General features: G+C 31.6%; 1 protein-coding gene across 6 annotated transcripts in view; it reads left to right on the top strand.

Moving 5' to 3' along the window:
- LOC148608731 (sodium- and chloride-dependent glycine transporter 2-like) overlaps positions 1 to 19,276 on the top strand; it is a 50,256-nt gene extending 30,980 nt beyond the window's left edge. For all 6 annotated transcript variants that reach the window (XM_088541341.1, XM_088541340.1, XM_088541344.1 and 3 more), the window contains 11 exons: positions 273 to 432; positions 1,277 to 1,409; positions 1,949 to 2,083; positions 2,513 to 2,616; positions 3,506 to 3,630; positions 4,209 to 4,321; positions 4,873 to 5,001; positions 9,965 to 10,064; positions 10,745 to 10,854; positions 12,114 to 12,287; positions 12,940 to 19,276. In XM_088541341.1, coding sequence (XP_088397467.1) covers positions 273 to 432; positions 1,277 to 1,409; positions 1,949 to 2,083; positions 2,513 to 2,616; positions 3,506 to 3,630; positions 4,209 to 4,321; positions 4,873 to 5,001; positions 9,965 to 10,064; positions 10,745 to 10,854; positions 12,114 to 12,287; positions 12,940 to 13,083 — 1,427 coding nt within the window. In that variant the 3' untranslated portion in view covers positions 13,084 to 19,276. The remainder of the gene's footprint in view (positions 1 to 272; positions 433 to 1,276; positions 1,410 to 1,948; positions 2,084 to 2,512; positions 2,617 to 3,505; positions 3,631 to 4,208; positions 4,322 to 4,872; positions 5,002 to 9,964; positions 10,065 to 10,744; positions 10,855 to 12,113; positions 12,288 to 12,939) is intronic.
- Positions 19,277 to 20,036: the final 760 nt, after the last annotated feature.

The raw sequence follows: 20,036 nt of genomic DNA on the forward strand, positions 1-20,036 counted from the left end.
GGTCAGAGTGACAACACTCCAAAAAATAACTTTTTAATTAATGGTCTGTTTTATGAAAATTTTAAATTGAATTTCAAATTTTGTGCAATATAGTGTCCTAACCAGTTGTTGTGTCCATAATGAACTGTAAGTCTCTATGCTTAAGTGTCATAAACTGATATTGTGTTCACATTTGCCCCAACTGTTCAGGGTTTGACCCTCTGGGTCGTATCATGAAGCCTTTATTATTTTGTTGACCTAACCTGAATTAATTTGATATTCTATGATCACAGATTGCTATTCCTACAAAGCTGCTGACCATTGCTTGAATCAGAATGGAAGTTTGTATATCAACCAGACCTGTTACAATTCCAGTATGGTACAGAACTTAAGTTTACATGCCATGGGACACAACCATACAACTAGACATGCCCCTGCTCAAGACTTCTTTGAGTAAGTACTGTAACATAGCCCAGGTTTACTTGCCATTGGACACAATCAAACATTGACATTCCCCTGCTCAAGACTTCTTTGAGTAAGTAATGTAACATAGGTCAGGTTTACTTGCCATTGGACACAAACACAGTCATGCCCATGCTCAAAACATCACGTAAAAAGTATATGAAAATCACATAGTAAGTAATGAAAGTTTTTGTTTTTACCTTCTCAGTTGAAATATTTATGTAGTAATTTCTTAAGTGGTTTAAAAGTTCTCAAGCCTAACACCTTTGACAGAGAATTTGAAAATCCTTACAAAGGTCTTAAAGAAGAGCATATATATATATACTATAAATTATGTGTCACTAAATGGAACACCTAACCTAAATACTGAAAAGAATCATGAGTTTCAGTTTTACAACATCAACATTTCTAATATTATGACTCACTGGTTTAGACAGTACAAATAATTTGCGTTTTGTAAAAAGTCACAAATTAGTCAAAATTCTTACAATGCTTGAACTTATCCTGTAAACTGAGATTTTAGGCCAATCAAGTGAAATAGAAAAATATTCTAACCCTTGCCCTTTCTTAACAAGCTGAGATTTTTTTCCAATCAAGCAAGATAGAAAAAAATATTGTAACCCTGGCCCTTTCTTAACAGGGCTGAGATTTTAGGCCATTCAAGTGAAATAGAAAAATATTCTGACCCTTGCCCTTTCTTAACAGGGCTGAGATTTTAGGCCAATCAAGTGAAATAGAAAAATATTCTAACACTGGCCCTTTCTTTACAGGGTAGAGATTTTAGGCCATTCAAGTGAACTAGAAAAATATTCTGACCCTTGCCTTTTCTTTACAGGGTAGAGATTTTAGGCCTATCCAGTGGTATAGAACATATAGGAAATGTTCGTTGGAAGGTTATTCTTTGTTTAGCAGCAGCATGGACTTTGACCTTCTTAGCTCTTGGCAAAGGTGTAAAGTCAACAGGAAAGGTAAGGTTCATATGTATCATTTACAATTGAAGTGTTGTTTTTATACACCCACTGTCTTACATATCTTAAATATTTGTAAAAGTTTTTTTTTTCTTCATTGAATGTGTTTCCTTTTTTCCTTTTGGCTGTAAAAGTATTTTATTTTTATATAGTTTGTGTTGACAACTGTTAAAGATATTTAGTAGTTCAGTTAATAATAACCATGATTTTCGGTGTCCAGCTACAATTCCATTGAAAATCAAGAATTAAACTGACTTCATCGATAAAACCCTGCAATAAAGACAAATTAAGGAAATCAGATATTTTTAAAAAAGAAAAATTAATAAAAAAAAAAAAAGCAACCTTATTAAGACAATAAAGTTTCAATGGTTACAGTGATTGCTGGTTTGTCTGTTGGTTAACACCATATAAAGGCTCCAAACCATCAGGATGGGACTGATATTTATAGAAATCATTCTCTGTTACAGAGTGTCTGATATGATGTTGGGTATTTTGAGTGTGTATGGTTGTTTAATAGTTATTTTATTTTCCTATTTCAGGTTGTTTATTTCACAGCTCTTTTTCCATACGTTGTACTGTGTATACTGTTCTTTCGTGGAGTAACTCTTCCAGGTTCCATGGATGGAGTCCTGTACTATATAACTCCTCGATTTGAGAAGTTAGGAGATGCAAAGGTTTGTTTTTTTAATATTTTATTGATTAATAATTTTTCCATGAATTGTTAACTTTTGAAATCACCTAAATCATGATTACCCTTGTTTTTACTACAAACATATTTTTAAAACTTAATATTTTTTTATTTGTTGACTATAAAAGAACTAAGCAGAGAGGATGTTAAGTTTTGCACTTGATCCATCTGTTAGTCGGTCAGTCAGTCCAGCAAATCAGTTTTCAGCACTTTCTTCAGATATACATTTGATATTTGTTACATTTCTTAACAGTGACAAGTTACAGAAAGAAAAATAATGCTGACTCAGTTTTCACACTTTTATCATTAACAAATTATGCATGAAGTTTACAATTTGTTCTCTTCAGCAGATTTTTATTCTGGTAGGGGACTTTATATGCCCATGCAATATTCTCAGAGTACTTTTTATTTTTAGGTGTGGTCAGATGCTGCTGCTCAGATTTTCTTTGCCCTCAGTCCAGCCTGGGGAGGACTCATTACCTTGTCTAGTTACAATAAATTCCACAACAATTGTCTGAAGTATGTTTTACCTATTGTACATTTAACAAGATAGTTCATAATCAGTAAATAACTAATTCTTGATTTTTTGCTTTACACCTTTGATGAGACAGATACTGAGATATGAATTTGCATTCTTCTGAAACGACTTACAAAAATCAATTCTTTAAAATATGACTTTTTTCAGAACTAGTTCAGAAGATGTTTGACTTGATTTTGTTTTATCATTGAAGTTATTTACGATCCACAGTGGTGTATCTTTGAATTCAGTAGGTGTTGGACTTAATTTTGTTTTGTCATTGAAGGCACAAGTCCACAATTAATTTTCAAGTGTATTTCAATATACACATTTGAGCAGAAAAAAAAATTCCACTGGCACAAACTGAATGAAAATTTCTCTGGCCTAAAAATATGTAAACATAATTTTATATATAAATTGTAGAAAATTTTACCATCATTTTCTGAAATTAATACATGTGACCCAGAGATGGGGTAAACAAATGAACTGAGTTAAAAGTCCTAAATTTTAACCTTCTTCCACTGAACCAAATCTCAACTTTTAGTCAGAATTGATAATTGAGAAAAAATCCAATGTAATTTTAACCTATTTTCTACCAATTAGAGGCAAAACTTCAGCAAATAAGTTTCCAGTAAAAATATGAAAAAATGTGGAAGGTACCTACTACCAAAGTTGTAACTGATATTCGTATACAATGAAAACCAAGGGGAATTAATTGTGTTCTCGTACCTGAAGTTATTTACTATCCACAGTGGTGTACCTTTTGAGTTCAGAAGGTGTTGGACTTAATTTTGTTTTATCATTGAAGTTATTTACTATCCACAGTGGTGTACCTTTTGATTGTCTTTTGAATCTGTCTATTTTGAGAACATTTATCTGTTCATTTTTCAGAGATTCATTGATAGTGTCATTTGGTAACATATGTACAAGTTTGTTTGCTGGCTTCGTGATATTTTGTATTATTGGTTATCTGGCAAAGGAACTTGATATGCCTATTGATAAAGTAGTAGATGAAGGTATGTCATTACAGAAAGTGTTGTAACATTTCAATAAGGTTAAAAAGAGACTTTTTAGGGCAGAGATTGCTGCAAGAGTTTTCCTGCCATATTACATTTTCCTAGTTTTCTTCTCATTTCTCCTATTCCTGATTTTAATTATTTCTCCACTTTCTATGGTAAAATTAAGATTTTAACATGCTCACTAAAGCTCACATGTTGAAAATCATAATTTTACCATCTTGAGTGGAGAAATGATCATAACTCTTTATTACTTAAGAAGAATCTATATATAATAAAATGGTTAATGTCTTTTATCAGTTCTATGAAGATGCCCTTTATTATTCAACATTTGGGTAAAACTTGAACTGAAGTATACAGTTCCAGTATGTATTTGTTAAGGCCAAATCATTTTTTAATTGAATTCTTCTCCAAAGTTTAAAAACAGCATTATTAGAGAGAAAACAAGGTACACTTGTTAAAATTTAGTCAAAATCCAGTCGTTGAAAGGATATTATGAATTATGAAAATACCACCATAGACGTCAAAATTCAGAAGACTTCCATACAGTAGAGTTATTTGTGATTATAATTTTACAGGTGCTGGATTGGCATTTGTGGTGTATCCAGATGTTGTCACTAGATTACCTATCTCACCACTCTGGTCAATATTGTTTTTTATTATGATGATTACATTGGGAATGGGCAGTGAGGTAAACTACATAATATTACAAATATGGTCTTGTTTAGTTGTAAAATTCATGACATGATTTTCTTCTGCTTTGAATGGGAATTTCCACTTTTACTGTTTGCTGGTACTTCTGATTTTGCCAATATCCACTTTTTGTTGGCTTTGTAAAATCAAGCCTGAAATAAATGAATTTCTGTGTGGAGTCCACCTATTTTACTTCTAAAATAATATATGTTGTGAAGTGGCTCAAATTAAACATAAACGAGAATAAATGAATAAGTGAACAATAGACACGTTTAAAATGGAACTACAAACAAATAAAATATATATAAAACTTTGAAAAATTAAAGAAGATGAGCCCAAATTTTCGGCCTATGGCCTTTGTCAGGCCGATAATTTGGGCTTATCTTCTTTAATTTTTTTTTTCATTTCTATATAATTTGTATACAGTTCCTTTTTACCTTTTAAATGTGGCTATTGTTCACTTATTTATTATTCTTATTTAACTTTCAGCTTGATAGAAGTGTATTTTTTGCTAATTTGTATATTTCGCTCATTTTGACTTATTTTCAGTTTGCTTTATTAGAGACATGTTTGACTGCCATACAGGACACCTATCCCAGTCTTAGGAAGAAGAAAGCCTATGTTGTTTTGGTGACTTGTATAATTGGATTCTGTGGAGGAATTATTGTCACCACTCAGGTTTGTGTAACCAATTTGATACAGTACTGTATAGCGGATAAATTTGGCATAGACTAGTTTTTTGCTCACCGGACCAAAGGCCAAGTGAGCCTTTGCCATCACTTGGCATCTGTTGTCATTGTGTACAAACTTTTGAAAATCTTCTCTTCTGAAACTATTAGACCGATAGGATTTAAACTTGGCACGATTGTTCCTTAGAGTATTGTGCACAAAATGACCATTGGGATTTATGGTCCATGAAAAAACATGGCCACCATTACTAAAAATAGAACATAGTGGTCTGAAGGCATTTTTTTTGCAAATAACTCAAAAACTATTGCTTATAGCAAAATTCTCATCGAGGTTCAGCATCAAGGGATGGATCTATGTAAATATTTTCAAAACGATTTGTCAACTTATGTTGGTGTTGTGGCCACTGAAACAGCTTCTCAAAAACCATTTCACAGAATTGAATGAAAGTTAACATAATGTTCCTTAGGGTATACCACACAAAATGACTGTTGGGATTTTGATCCATGAAAAAACATGGCCCCTGTTACTAAAAATAGGACATAGGGGTCAGACAGTAGTTTTTCACATATATCTCCTAAACTGTTAGGTTTAGCTCAATTCTGACATAGGATAATAGTGTTCAGCATGATGAGATCTATCTCTGGTCAAAGTTTGGTTTTAAACTGTTAAGCCACGTTGGAGTTATTGCCCTTTTTCAACGATTTTTGCTATTATTAATGTTATTTCTTTCAAAAATCTTCTCCTCTGACACTACTTGACCAATTGAAACCAAACGTGGTATGAATGTTCCTTGGGATATCCTGCATAATATTGATGTGGGGATTTTTGATCTGTCAAAAAACATGGCCACCGTTACTAAAAATAGAACATTGGGGTCAGACAATAGTTTTTCACATATATCTCCAAAACCGTTAGGTTTAGCCAAATTCTTTCAGTAGTTGAAATGATCCATATTATTAGGACTATTAAAGTTTTCAGGGATAAAAGTTGTCAGATGACTCCTTGTAAGAGTTGTTGCCCTTGAAAGAGGAAAAATGACCTTTTTTAACAGTTTTAAGTCATTATCTTGAAAACTTTCATAGATTAAAAGAAACGTTCAGTTGTAGAGAAGATCTTATGATAAGTCCTACCAAAGACTTCTTTAGTCAAAATTGTTGGACAACTTCTTATTAAATTTAGTGCCTTTGAAAGGCAAAATTCAACCAGGTGAGTGATTCAGGCTGCTGGGAACCTCTTGTTTGTATGTGCAGCATTAAAAATCTTCTTCACTTAAACAATTGTACAGAATTCAATAAAAGTTGTTCCTTAGGGTATCCCACACAAAATAATTGTTTTGATTTTTAATCCGTGAAAAAATGTGGCTGCTGTTACTAGAAATAGGACATAGTGGTCGGAAAAAAACTGTTGCTTTCTACAAAATTTTTGCAGAGGTAATATTGTTAAGCATCATCAAATTACTAATGCCAAAATTTTCAAAACGATTTGTTTACTGGTGTAGGAGTTGTGGCTCCTGAAACAATTCTTAAATATTTTTTTCTCACATGTACAACTTTGTAAATCTTCTTCTCTAAAACCATTTAAGATCATTTAATGAAAATAAGCATATTGGTTCTTTGGTGTATTGTGCTCGGAATGACCTGTGATTTTTAATCCGTGAAAAGATATTGCTGCCTATACTAAAAAAGGAACATAGGGGTTGGAATACATTTTTTTGAAAAATATCCAAAAACTGCTGCCTTTAGCACATTTCTGGTTCAGGTCATAAAAATGCTATGAAAAGCACTTCCTGCATTTGAAAATTCAGTTAATTTTAACTTAGCCTGTTTCATTCCTCAAGATTTTCAATAAACAAATTGTAAACCAGGTGAGCGATTTGAGCGATTCAGACTCTCTTTAGCCTCTAGTTAGGTATTTTAGCTGTTTGGAAACACAGAAAAAAATGAATCTGCAAAATATTTACTTAATTTAGTGGTTAAAGGAAAGGACATTTTGTTACAATTCTTAAATTCATGGCTTGTGGGACAATAAAATACTATTAAAAAATTGATAAATTTGTCTCCAATTCTGTCAAAATTATCATTTTTTGTGTACATGGCCATAAGTATGTGTTTTGCAACGGCATATAAAAGGACATCAGTTCCTTCAAACAGTAATTCTTATTAAGAATGAAAGTACATATGAAATACATCCATGGTGAATTAAGATGCTGGTTTTCATTTCCCTGATTACGAGTAAAAGTTTCAATAAGTCAAAATTCTGAATAAACAATTCAGGTGCCATTGCTACTTCAATGGTAAACAGGTAGTGGTCCTGAGTTTACTGAAAGTCACTTTTATGACAACAATTATTGAAGAAAAAATAGAAAATGCCAAGAATGCTGAACATCACTCTTTTTTCCTCAAGGCAATTTAGCGCTTAAAAAGAATTTGCTATTTGATAATACAATTATGGTAGTAGGACTGCTAGATACGGCTCTTATCTAGGTTACAGACCACCAATTCAACCAATGAGCATTTGGAACGTACGCAAAAATAGTCCTACGCAGAAATTACCCCTGTTCCTCATAGTGCTGTGAAAAAAGTTCTCATCTTATTTAAAAAATTTAAACAGTTTCTGAAAGGAAAAACATTTCTGTACATTTTATAGGTGCATTTTGCTTCTTGTGATGTGAAGCCTAATCTCCATAATGATTTTTAAATATACCCCTATCTTGTGAAAACACTGGGATTTCCCATGCTATTTATAGACCCTTCACTTCCGGTGACCAGTACTGCACTGCAAGTCTGCTAACCCCACATGCCATTCTGAGGATTGTGAGCTGACATATGTAGAATCATGCTGATATATAGTCCTCTGCAGGTTAAAGTTAAGGTAAAGTCCAGAGAAGCCATTGAATATTGTGAAATTAGCATAGAAGCCTATGGAAAGTGGAATTAGTGGTTTTTAGCCTTAAGAAGAAGCCATGGCAAAATGAAAAGTTTTTTGAAATAGCTTTAAACTACTTGAAGATCTTATTAACTTTGCCATGAGATGAATACACTACAAAAATCCTTCAAAATATGCATTTTTTTAAGTTATAGGTCCAAATTATTGAAAATTGGTCTTTTTGGCTGATTTTTATGTCCTATCTTGTAAAAAGTGTAGAAAATTTAGTAAAAATATCAAATATTAAACTTTGAGGGCTATATTCACCTAAATATGGTGGTAATAAGCACTTGAAATCAAGTTTTGTGTAGATTTGAGCAAAAATTAGGTTAGAAATGAGGAAAAACTCATTTTCATTACTGCGGTTAAGGCCATATCAGCATTCCCCTATGGCAACATGGAAAATCCATTATTGAGTACTTTTTTTGCTTTAGGTGCCTTTTACTGGTCATGTTTTAATGTGAAAACACTGTATTTACAAATTTAAAGCCAAATATATCACCTTTTGTGAAAATTTAAAGATTTAGGATTTTTGACATGTGATCAAGAAAAAGGGGGAGGCATGTCAGAAATAATTTTTTAAAAATAGACCAATTTCTCAGAAAATGATTACTTTTAAAACTATTTCTTCATTAATATTGTTAAAAAACAAGTTGTGATTGATATTTTTTATTTGAAAAGTCAGAAAAAGTTCTTTGCAAATATTTAATGCATTTAAGTATGGTAGAATATTGTCACTTTTTTGCTCGCACAACTTGGTTACCCTATATTTAAAAATCAAATATTTAAAAAAGTGCTTGTCACATTTCACTGAAACTTTGCAAATGCATTCAGTATGTGTGTAGGAAGATACCTGTATAGTTATTTATTTTTTCTAAGACAAAAAGTGACTCTTTAGGTTACAGACCACCAATTCAACCAATGAGCATTTGGAACGTACGCAAAAATAGTCCTACGCAGAAATTACCCCTGTTCCTCATAGTGCTGTGAAAAAAGTTCTCATCTTATTTAAAAAATTTAAACAGTTTCTGAAAGGAAAAACATTTCTGTACATTTTATAGGTGCATTTTGCTTCTTGTGATGTGAAGCCTAATCTCCATAATGATTTTTAAATATACCCCTATCTTGTGAAAACACTGGGATTTCCCATGCTATTTATAGACCCTTCACTTCCGGTGACCAGTACTGCACTGCAAGTCTGCTAACCCCACATGCCATTCTGAGGATTGTGAGCTGACATATGTAGAATCATGCTGATATATAGTCCTCTGCAGGTTAAAGTTAAGGTAAAGTCCAGAGAAGCCATTGAATATTGTGAAATTAGCATAGAAGCCTATGGAAAGTGGAATTAGTGGTTTTTAGCCTCTATATTTCAGTTAAATGATACCAAACTTTATCATCTAGAATCTAAGTCTACCTGAGCTGTTTTTTATTGGATTCTTAATTTCATGGATCCATATTACCCATGAATACCACAAAAATTGGTACCCCACAAATAACAATTAAGTCACAGTATTTAGAGCACCACTTAGCATCAGCTGAAATAAGAAATGCCAGAGTTTTTCATAAACCTTTTTTGCCTCAAATTCACCCTAATTTCACACTCACCAAAATAAACCCCACATACTGTTCTCATTATCATAATAGTTTCTAAATAAGACCAGAATTAAACAAATATGCTTGCTATAAAGTTAAATGTTTACGTTTTAGCTTCATGCTTTGTCTGTAATAAAGAATTATACAATTTTTCTGCAGTAAGGTAATTTAGTTGTTTCAGACTTTCGAATCTCTGTCATTTTCACACTTAATCCTGGGTCTTAATGATGTAAATTAGAACAAGACACCAAAAACCAGAATTTTTTTAATTTTTTTTCCCACATTTTTGGTAAAATTTTCATGTATGGGTTGAAGAGATTTTAAAATATGTAGTAAATTATACAGTAGATTTTTGGTCAGAGGAGAAGGTAAAGTTGTTTGTTTCTGCTTGGCTATAACTTATGATAAGATGATGTTTTCTGTGTTACAGGGTGGTATGTTTGTTCTACAGTTAATGGATAACTATGTCTCTAGTTGGTCTGTGTTTATCATGGCTGCTGGAGAGAGTGCTCTAGTAGGATGGGTTTATGGTAAGTACTGATTTTGAAAGTATAAAGGAATTGTGGAGTTTTGCTTTTATGTAATATTTTGTTACACCAGCAAAGTTGGCTATAGGGACCACCCTGTCTTTCTGTTTAAATTTCTTGTGAGTAGAACTCCTTATAAGCTACCTTAAGAATTTTGGTGAAATTTTATAGATAGATTAGGCATCTTAGAAAAAGGAGAAAACTGGTACCATCTGACCATTGATACAAACTACAAACACTCCAACAACCACTAAGCATATGATTGTCACCCCTGACTACAAAAAAAATATTTTCAAATGACTTCAGAACACACTATAGCAACTATCACCATGTTTGTTGGGACTTTACTTTAGAACACACAATAGCAACTATGACCATGTTTGTTGGGACTTTAATTCAGAACACACAGTAGCAACTATGACCATGTGTGTCGGGACTTTACTTCAGAACACACAGTAGCAACTATGACCATGTGTGTTGGGACTTTAGTTCAGAACACACAATAACAACTATAACCATGTTTGTTGGTGCTTAAGCTGATGATAACAGACTTACAGATGGCTTAAAGGAATGTTAACTGAAAAAGAATGATCAATATTTATGTTAACTACAAAAATAAATTATGGCTTTTGAAACTTTATTTTTATGACGTAGTTATTAACAAGTGTTGATTATATTAACAGGTGCTGACAGATTCTTGCAGGATGTCCAGATGATGATCGGCCCCATATCCAGAAAGGCTCAGATATTTTTTACCATCTTCTGGAAATTTTTATCTCCCCTTACTCTAGTTGTAAGTTAGTTTTACTACTGATCCTTCATTATCAGAAGTAAAGCTCAAGTAATGCTTTTTCTGATGAAGAAAATGTCTGTGTTTTTAACAGGGTTCCCATACCACTGGGAAAACAGAAAAAACCTGGGAATTTTATTTGAGGTGCTTCCGGCCGGGAAAAGGCCAGGAAAATGCATAAACTTGAAAATGTCTGAGAAAAACCCTTGAAATGGAAGTTAGTTAAAGGTTACTTTCCTTGGGCCCCATTTGCCCCTTGCTTTCGTACCCTGAATATACTTCATTGCTACATTGCTGCTTTTTGTGGGGTGAGTTGTATGGTATGAATCATACTGAAATTGTGGTCTCGGTAACATTTGCTCCCATCTGTTATCAGGTAATGAAAACAATGGTTGATAATTATCGTGATGGCCAATTTAAAAAAAAAAAACATGTTTTGCATTTGCTAAGTCAACTCTTATTGACTGACATCAGATTAAAGTCTTTTTTCCCCAATGCAATATCGTTAAATACAAATACATTCAAAGATTGCAAAACTTTTTAAAATATCGCATTTTTACTTTCAAAGTGTTTAGTTAGCATTGAATTGGAACCAAAAACTTTAACAAGAAAAACAATTTTCAGAGGAAGTTACTGATGAATGTTGCATGAAAGTAGCTAACGCTAAAATTATCGAATCTTAAAAATTGAAAGAGCTTTTTATTTGCGTCCAAAACAAGTTGTTGCTAAAACCCTGTAGAAAATATCCTGGAAAAAGCCATGAGTTTTATACCTGTAAGAGAGTGGGAACCCTGTTTTAAACACTTTCAGGAATTCAAGGAAAATTCCAAAAGATTCCTTATTGTATAACTTGCCATCTGTTCACCTGAATGTTGTCGTCACTTGTCAGTTTTCTCTTTAATTAATTAATTCTCTATACATTACAATTAACATATTATGATGCATGCTCAGTTTCAATTGTTTGTAATATTGCATATTGGAGAGGACATCTTAAGTGTGATTAACTTGTGTCTGATCCCTTTTGCTTTGAACAGCAAAATATGTTTAAACTAAACTAAGTAAAAGCTCCTTAACCGTAAAACAGTATGACCTCTGTGTTATACAAAGTATTTTCAGTACAAAGTATTATTACAGTAAAATCTGTTTACACAATTGTCAGTATAATTTAAATGCATATTAAAAGAACCTGACACTTCTATGAAGTTTTTTTTTTTTTTTTTTTTTTTTTATTTTTATTAACATGGATACCCATTTTATGTCAGGCTGTGTTACTGTTTAACTTGGTACAATACAAACCTCTGGCATATGGAACATATACCTATCCAGGCTGGGCTAATGGACTTGGATGGGTTCTATCACTTATACCAATGGTCATCATATCAACTCTAGCCGCCAAAAAGATATACTATGCCCCACCTGATAAGTCATTTTTTCAGGTAGTATAATTTATAGAAATGAGCATAAGAGATGTTTTATGAAACATGACTAGTGGAAAACTGAAAATTTACAAGCAGTTTTCACCTTATTTTATTGTATGACTTACATTTTAAAAAAGTCTATCTTCAGTATTTTCAAAAGAAGTTCATTGATCAGATTTTGCCAATGGTGGCAAATTTTAAAATCTCAAAATTAAAAAAATTTCCTGCTTTACGCTTTAATTTGTATTTTATGATAATTTAGGAATATGTTTGAAGGGAAAAACATTATTTTTAACACAAATCTTAGTAGCTTCATCACCATAATACTACTTTAGTCATAAGGTCAGGATGTTCAACATGTTTGGTTCATCAACATGCACATGAGTAAAATCTGTTTTCTCTGAAAATGCTTAATGTGTATTTTTTGGGCTGAACTTATTCAAAATCAGTAACCATAAAAATTTATGCATAAGCCTATCTTTCTTAGGAAGTATAAATGATAAAAGGCCTCAGATATGATTAACATTAAACTACAACAGATTTAATGTAAACACTGAAAAAAAGTTTGTGTGTTTGTTCTTAAAGGAATCTTTTATAGAATCTATTAGTAAACCTCTGAAAGCAATGTCTATGTTACAGGCTATACTTATGTCATTTTTTTTTATTGTAGAAAATCAAGTACCTTCTACAGCCTTCTCAAGCATGGGGACCTGCTCACAAAGTTCCTCAATTCAAGGTTGAAGACGATGACACTGACAGTGGAGTGCTGTCCAATCCTAACTTTACCATCAGTATACGAGAAATCACAGCCTGAATGGTTATAGACAGTACTTAGAGAATCTTGCTGACTGCTGGAATGATTTGGAGCTTGAGGCAGACAATTTTATCCTGTTTATATTTTGGCATTGGAAATAAGGGCATGGGTGTCCTCAGTAATATGACTATTTGCTCAAATGACACCAAATCAGATATCATACAAAAGTATTTGGATCTAGGTGTAGCACTGTTACCATTCAGTGCTGAAAGTTAAAATGTAGATTATGTATTGAAGATCAAATTTTATATCCCTTACATATCAAGTTTGGGTTAATATAGGAATCACAGTGTCTGTTAGAATATCTCCCTTCAGAAGCAGCTATTACCAGTTTTAAAGTCTTTGGTATGGCATTACCTGGGGTTGAAACCCACGACCTCAAAAACTTAGGATGACCTTCCTGGCTCTTCACAAGGGTTGTCCTTGTGGTAAAATAACATGCCTGGGCCTAGGATATAGGGGAGATAATCTAAACAAAATTGTTTGTGGATATGGTTTCTTTCTGGTTCTCATTTCTCCACCTATTCAGGAGAATTATAAGTTAGTTGAGTAATTTTGTCAAATCTTAAATTATTTTCATTCGAGTTGAAAGCTTATTTTTCAATTAAATAAAACTGATCTTGTAATTTGCTTAAAGGGATATTTGAGCTTAATAGGGATGTTCTGTCATTTAGCTAATATTTAAAAAATAATTCAAAGTGACATTATTGTTCAGGAAAATTTCTGAGATTTGATCTTTCATTGAATTACAACGAACAGATTTTGGAAGAAATGAATAATAAAATACAAAAAAAAAACTTGAAAATGCTCAATGATCTATACTTTCATCTCTCCTTCCATATCTTATACAGCATTACACATTGTAGAATTTAATTTTTCAAATGTAAATTTTCAGAATTTTTTTTCAAACTTGAATTATTTATGTTATTATTTCTCTCATTTTACCAGAATATTGTGTATACTTTCTTTAATTTGACAACAATATCTTATGAATCATGTGAAAGTTTTATTTCTTTTAGTGGATTTTTTCCTTGTATTAAGTAATTTCTAAGTTACGAATCTCAATTTGTATTATATCATTCTGATCTGATAGTTTTTATTTATTGGTTACCTAATCTCAATTGTGTATTTTTGTTTTTCTATCTGAGTATTAGTTGAAATAAAATTCAGGAAAAATCACAAAAATTTTGACATTTGTTATCAATTAATTCAGTTAATTACGTGTATACAGTTTTTAAGTGTTAAGTTGTATGGTTTGTTATCATAGATTCACTTTGTGTTTTATAGCTTTTAAAAGATCAAATTTTACCTGAGTAATATTAACATGGATCCTGTTACATCTACAATTGTTGAAGTTATATATTGTTAATTGTTGACATTTATGTTTTTGGTATGTTTGATTTTAGATTTATATATTGGTTTACACATAAAACTGTTGATTCAGAAATATGAGTGCAATAATTGATGCATGTTTTTATTTCTGAATTTACAACACTGTGAACATTTTATGAACTGCAGGGATGTCTACTTGGGAAGCTAATTTATGGTACAAAATATGAGAATCCTTGAAATTTAATTATGTTTAAAAGGTGAACTAAAACTCAGTTTTATACTTGTGATATTCAGTGTCACAATATTTGTATATTTGGTGCTATCATCCACAAAAAAGTGTTATGTACAGAGAAAACCTACAATAATTTATTAGACAAGCTAAATTTTCTTAATGGAAGGGTTTTAATTCTACAAGTTGATGTTTAATGCTTTAACAGTGTGACACTGTACATGCCAGCTTTATTTTTACTCTGATATTTGGCTGGTACTTTTATTTTTCTGTTTCCTATTCGTTTTCTTTAGTGATTGAAAGAAATTAATCTCACTAATTCATGATTGACATGTTGATGTGTGTTGCTTAACTCTTTATAACCTTTGACTACATGATGTATGTTGCTTTTCCTGAAACACAATATGTAATTTATTTTTGTCAGATTTAAATTTATTTGTTATCATATTGAGTATTATCACTCATCTGATCTCTGTGATATACAAAGACTGTCTTCAGCATTGAAGTAGAAATGATACTGTTTTCATCAGGCATGATTTTCTTCAGTTTTTGAGCAGATTTCCGCTATTTCAATTTCAGATTTTACCTTAACGATTCTTTTTTTTACTGTTTATTTACTTCCAATTTTGCCAATTTCTGCTTTGTTGACCTTGTAAAAATCATATCTGTTTCATACCCTTGGCCTGACTTTTTTTCCCATTCATAGCAGAAGCCCTTTTTAGCTCACCTGGCCATAGGCCATCACATGGCAACTGTCATCGTCATTAACAATTTATCAAAACTCTTCTCCTCTGACACTACTTGACCAATTGGATCCTAACTCGGTTTGAATGTTCCTTGGGGTATCCAGCATAGAACTGATGTGGGAATTTCTGATCCATAGAAAAACATGGCTGCAGTTACTAAAAATTGAACATAGGGCTCAGACAGTAGTTTTTCCCATATATCTCTAAAACTGTTAGGTTTAGTCAAATTCTGGCAGGATGTAAGTTTTCAGCATGATAAGATCTATCTGTTGGTAATTTTATGTTTTAATCCATTAAGCCATGTTGGAGTTATTGTCCTTTTTCGAAATTTTTCTGCTATTTTTAATGTTATTTCTTGAAAAAATCTTCTCCTCTGACACCATTTGACCAATTGGAACCAAACAGGGTATGAATAGTTCTTGAGGTATCCTGCGTAGAACTGATGTGGGGATATTTGGTCCATTGAAAAACATGGCAGATGTTACTAAAAATAGAATATACTGGTCATACAGTAGTTGTGCACATATATTTTCAAAACGGTTAGGTCTAGCCAAATTCTTTTAATTGCTGAAATGATCCTTATTATTAGGTCTACAAAAGTCTCCAGGGATAAAAGTTGTAACTCCTTGTAAGAGGTATTGCCCTTGAAAACTATGATAGATAGAAAGAAACTTTCAATTAGTGAAATGATGCTTATGATAAGTCCTACCTAAGTCTTCTTGAGTCAAAATTGTTGGACAACTTCAGGTTAAATTTATTGCCCTTGAAAGGCAAAATTCAACCAGGTGTGCAATTCAGGCTCCTGGGAGCCTCTCGTTTTTAAACCTGTGTTTTACTGTTATAACTCTTATATTAACTTCAGATTTTGTCCATTTCCTCTGCATTGTTGATTAGATCTTCTTTGAATCCTGGATTTTATCATTAAAACCATTATATTTTTAACTAAAATTACTTCAGATTCCACTTATTGGTCATGACTGTATGACTTTTTTATTAATCTTGATTGTGAGTTGTTTTTCTATGGGTGATGGGTATCTTATGTGTTATGGTTTGTCATATGTAAATAAGAGTAACTAGCTTATTTTTTCCTACATAAGATAAAACATGAATACTTGTTCAGAGTATGCTTAGTTTGAGTAAAGCTTTGTGTATTGTCTGTTGTATATTTCTGTTAATTTGCCTGAAGAAATAGTTCTGCCGTGCATTTGTTAAACTTTATTGAAAAATTTTTTTGTTGATGAGATTTAACTTCATTTTTTTTTAAAATTTATTCTTTGGCTTGACTATTGTGGTTAGTGGCACTATTTCATCAACATTGACACATTTACCCCGAAAGCCCTATCTGGAATGGAAATTTTACCTAAACCTAACAATCCTAGATGGAATTCATGGATTTAATTTGATGTGAATATAATTATATCTTCATATATTGAAACTGTTTGGTAATGTTGTAATACTTTCATGTTAGATTTCTGTAGTTTTGACTGATGAATATGATTTTGTTGTATTATATTTTTTTTGGCAGGTGGTAAAGAAAAAATCTTGGCTAAACAATCATAACAGTTGGAATGAAAGACCATATTATAATTTTTTTAAAAATTTTATTCCATTATTTTTATTATTTTATTACGATAGTTCTAGGTTGAAGTATTAAAGAAAAACAATGTTTTTAAGATATGTTTAAAAGGGAAGGAGTATCTAAGTTTTATCAATTATCCACTTTTTTACATTTCTTGTAAATATTACTTGTTTAATTGTTGTATATGCTGCCTTCATATATAATCACAGATGATTTTTGTATTAAGTGTTTAAGTTTTTTTTTTTTTTGTTTTTTCTTTATTAATTTCACACTGTTATTTTTTCCTCAGTTTGTTTTGATTGGGTTGTTAATATATTGTATATAGTTAAAATATGTCATCCAAATATTTTAAATCTACAGTCAGCTTATACTTAGTTTACTTCATCTAAAGATTTAAATTATTGCCTTCTGAATTGTGTTTTTCTTCCATGAAGATAATCATGAAATAATGCAGTGATTGTGAAATTATTATAACCGTGGTCAATACATTGTCATTTAAACATCAGATCTTCAAAGAATCTCATCCTTGTTAAAACAATTTTTAAAAAAAAAAAATTGTTAAAATAATTTAGAAAAAAAAAAACTTGAAGCTTCTTTAAGTGTTAAATTTATAAGATATCAGAAGTCACACAGCAGTTAACACTTTTGAAGTCAACAAAACCTTGTTGAGATTATGTATTATTTTATGAAATTAGTGATGTAAATCATGTACTTGATTTATAAGAATCTTCAAATTTTGTTTTGTTTTGGTGGTCATGCATATAGTTAATCTAACAAGAGAAGTTGACAGGATTGAGATGAATATCTGTGATATAACTTGCTGTTTACATCAGTAGCATAATAATATACTATCACCAAGGAATCTCAACATTATATTTTGCTCAACATGATATTTTTGTTGAGGGTAGTTTACCCAGTTCTTTCAGGGCATTTTGGTTTGGCTAGCAGTTTAATTATAATGCTCATGCTCAATAAGTGCTGAATCTCTTTGTGTTTTACTCTCTTTAAAAATTTAGCTTCTTTGTGCTGAAGTTTTATGTTTTTATTGAAGTATCTCGCCTGTACAATGCCTGTCATTTACATATTCGTTTTATACTTTAAGCTTATGAAGTGCCTTTAATTTTTTGTGCTAAAATATTTTATTGTATTTATTTGGTGCATATCTTGAATTAATAGCGTTTTATTGTTGTTTATCATCAACCAAATCAAATGCTACCAAAATTTTCAGAAATAATGTTGATTGACTGCGTTTAAGTTCAATTATTTATTAATCAGGATGTCATGACTGATGTAATTGATAAAGTACACATGTTTTATTTACTGTCTGAGTGTTTGATCATATATCAGTTTATTCCTATTTATGTGTGGATATATATTGTCAGACTGGTTCATGATGAGTAAAGAAAAAGACAGTCAACTGATTTTTGTCTTTTTCCTATGCTCTTTATGGCACAATCAACTGGTACCTGTTTGTTGTTGAGGTTCTACAACTACTGTTAATCATACAGACAGAAAGTTGGGTCAGATTTCAGTGAAACTTTCCTTCTGGTAAAATTTTGCACCACAGTGTACCTTTCAGTTGAAGTAACGAGACATGTTCTCATTACCTAAGTCTTAAGTTTATTTATTTTTGAAATTATTTGCTGTCATGAAAATACTTTTATGCATACATTTCATACATTTAATGAAAGATGAAGTGCTACAGCTATTAAAATGAAAAAGATTAGAACCTCAATGACAATCAGCTATAGAAGTGTAATTTCTCTTTAAACTTAAAATATGAAAGCAATTGAAGTTTTTTTTTTTTTTTTCAGTTTCACAGAGGTGAAACTTGTTAACATAAAGAAATCTATACAGGTGCATTAAGTGTACAGATATTCCAGTTTTAGTACGTTTCAGTTGGTTCATTGTTACTTATAATAAGTCCCACTTACGAATTTCTGAATCAACATGACTTTATAATATTCTTAATTGTCCAATCTATAGAGAAGAGAAAGAATAAAATATTTACTCTCAGAAATTTTCCATTTTCCATTCAAGGCATGTGGGTAGGCACCTAAAGACATTTATCTGTTAGCAAGTTTACATCACTGATTTTATGTGATTGATGTACAAATTTTTAAGTTTGATGAATTGTACAAAGCTAGATTTTGTCAGCTGGGTTTATTTAATGCACTTTTCAGCCTCTGGCAGCTATGTAATTGCACAAAATTTTACCTGTTTTTTGTTTCCTTTACTATTAATAAAACAGTTTTTACTACAATGAAATTACCACTATGTGTTTCAATAAAACACTTGCTTCAATTAGTTTTATCCTTGTTATTCTTTTGCCTACTAAGTTTTGAAAGAATATTGCAATAATTACATTCTTACATCAATGTGTGCAATTATTACATTCAATGTGAATAATTGATTCTGTGTTTGCAAAACAAAAGCGCCCAAGCCTGTTGGATTCAGTCAAATTAAGAATTTAGAATGCAATGTTTACCCCAGAAATCAATTTTCAAGCTATTTTGAAATTTTGCCGATTTTGGTGACCATTTTGAAGTAAAAAGCTTTGCTGACCGCAGTCACTTAAACTCTGTTCAATTGAGGCAAGTGTGGATACAATATTAATTTTTGACACACTAAACATAGGGACTTGTAGTTCATTATGAACACAGTATTGCGCAATATTTTGAAATTCAATGTAAGTATTTTAAAGGTATGCTTCAGGGTGCATTCATGGATCACTTTGTACCTCATTATCTCAAAAATAGTAAGTGATATGGTTAATTTGGTAAGCATACATCTTAAAAAATCCTGTATTGAAGCTGGGGATTTCATACGGAATGTAATTAAATTGCACCTAAAATAAAAAAAAAAAAGGTCCAGGTCCGTTTTGGCCCCTTGTTGACTCGAAACCACAAGAAATATCTGAAATCTGATTGAAAGAGTAATCAAGGGAACCAAGGTTATAGCGGTAATCTAGGGACAAAGACCAGACATACAGAACAAAGAACATGAAGTAACTAAAATCATACATGCGAAGTAACAAAAGCAAATGAGCAACTCGGACTCTTTAACT

The sequence above is a fragment of the Perna viridis genome, chromosome 8, assembly GCF_037379345.1.
Source record: "Perna viridis isolate PV_CMFRI_1.1 ecotype Kerala chromosome 8, ASM3737934v1, whole genome shotgun sequence".
Lineage (NCBI taxonomy): Eukaryota > Metazoa > Mollusca > Bivalvia > Mytilida > Mytilidae > Perna > Perna viridis.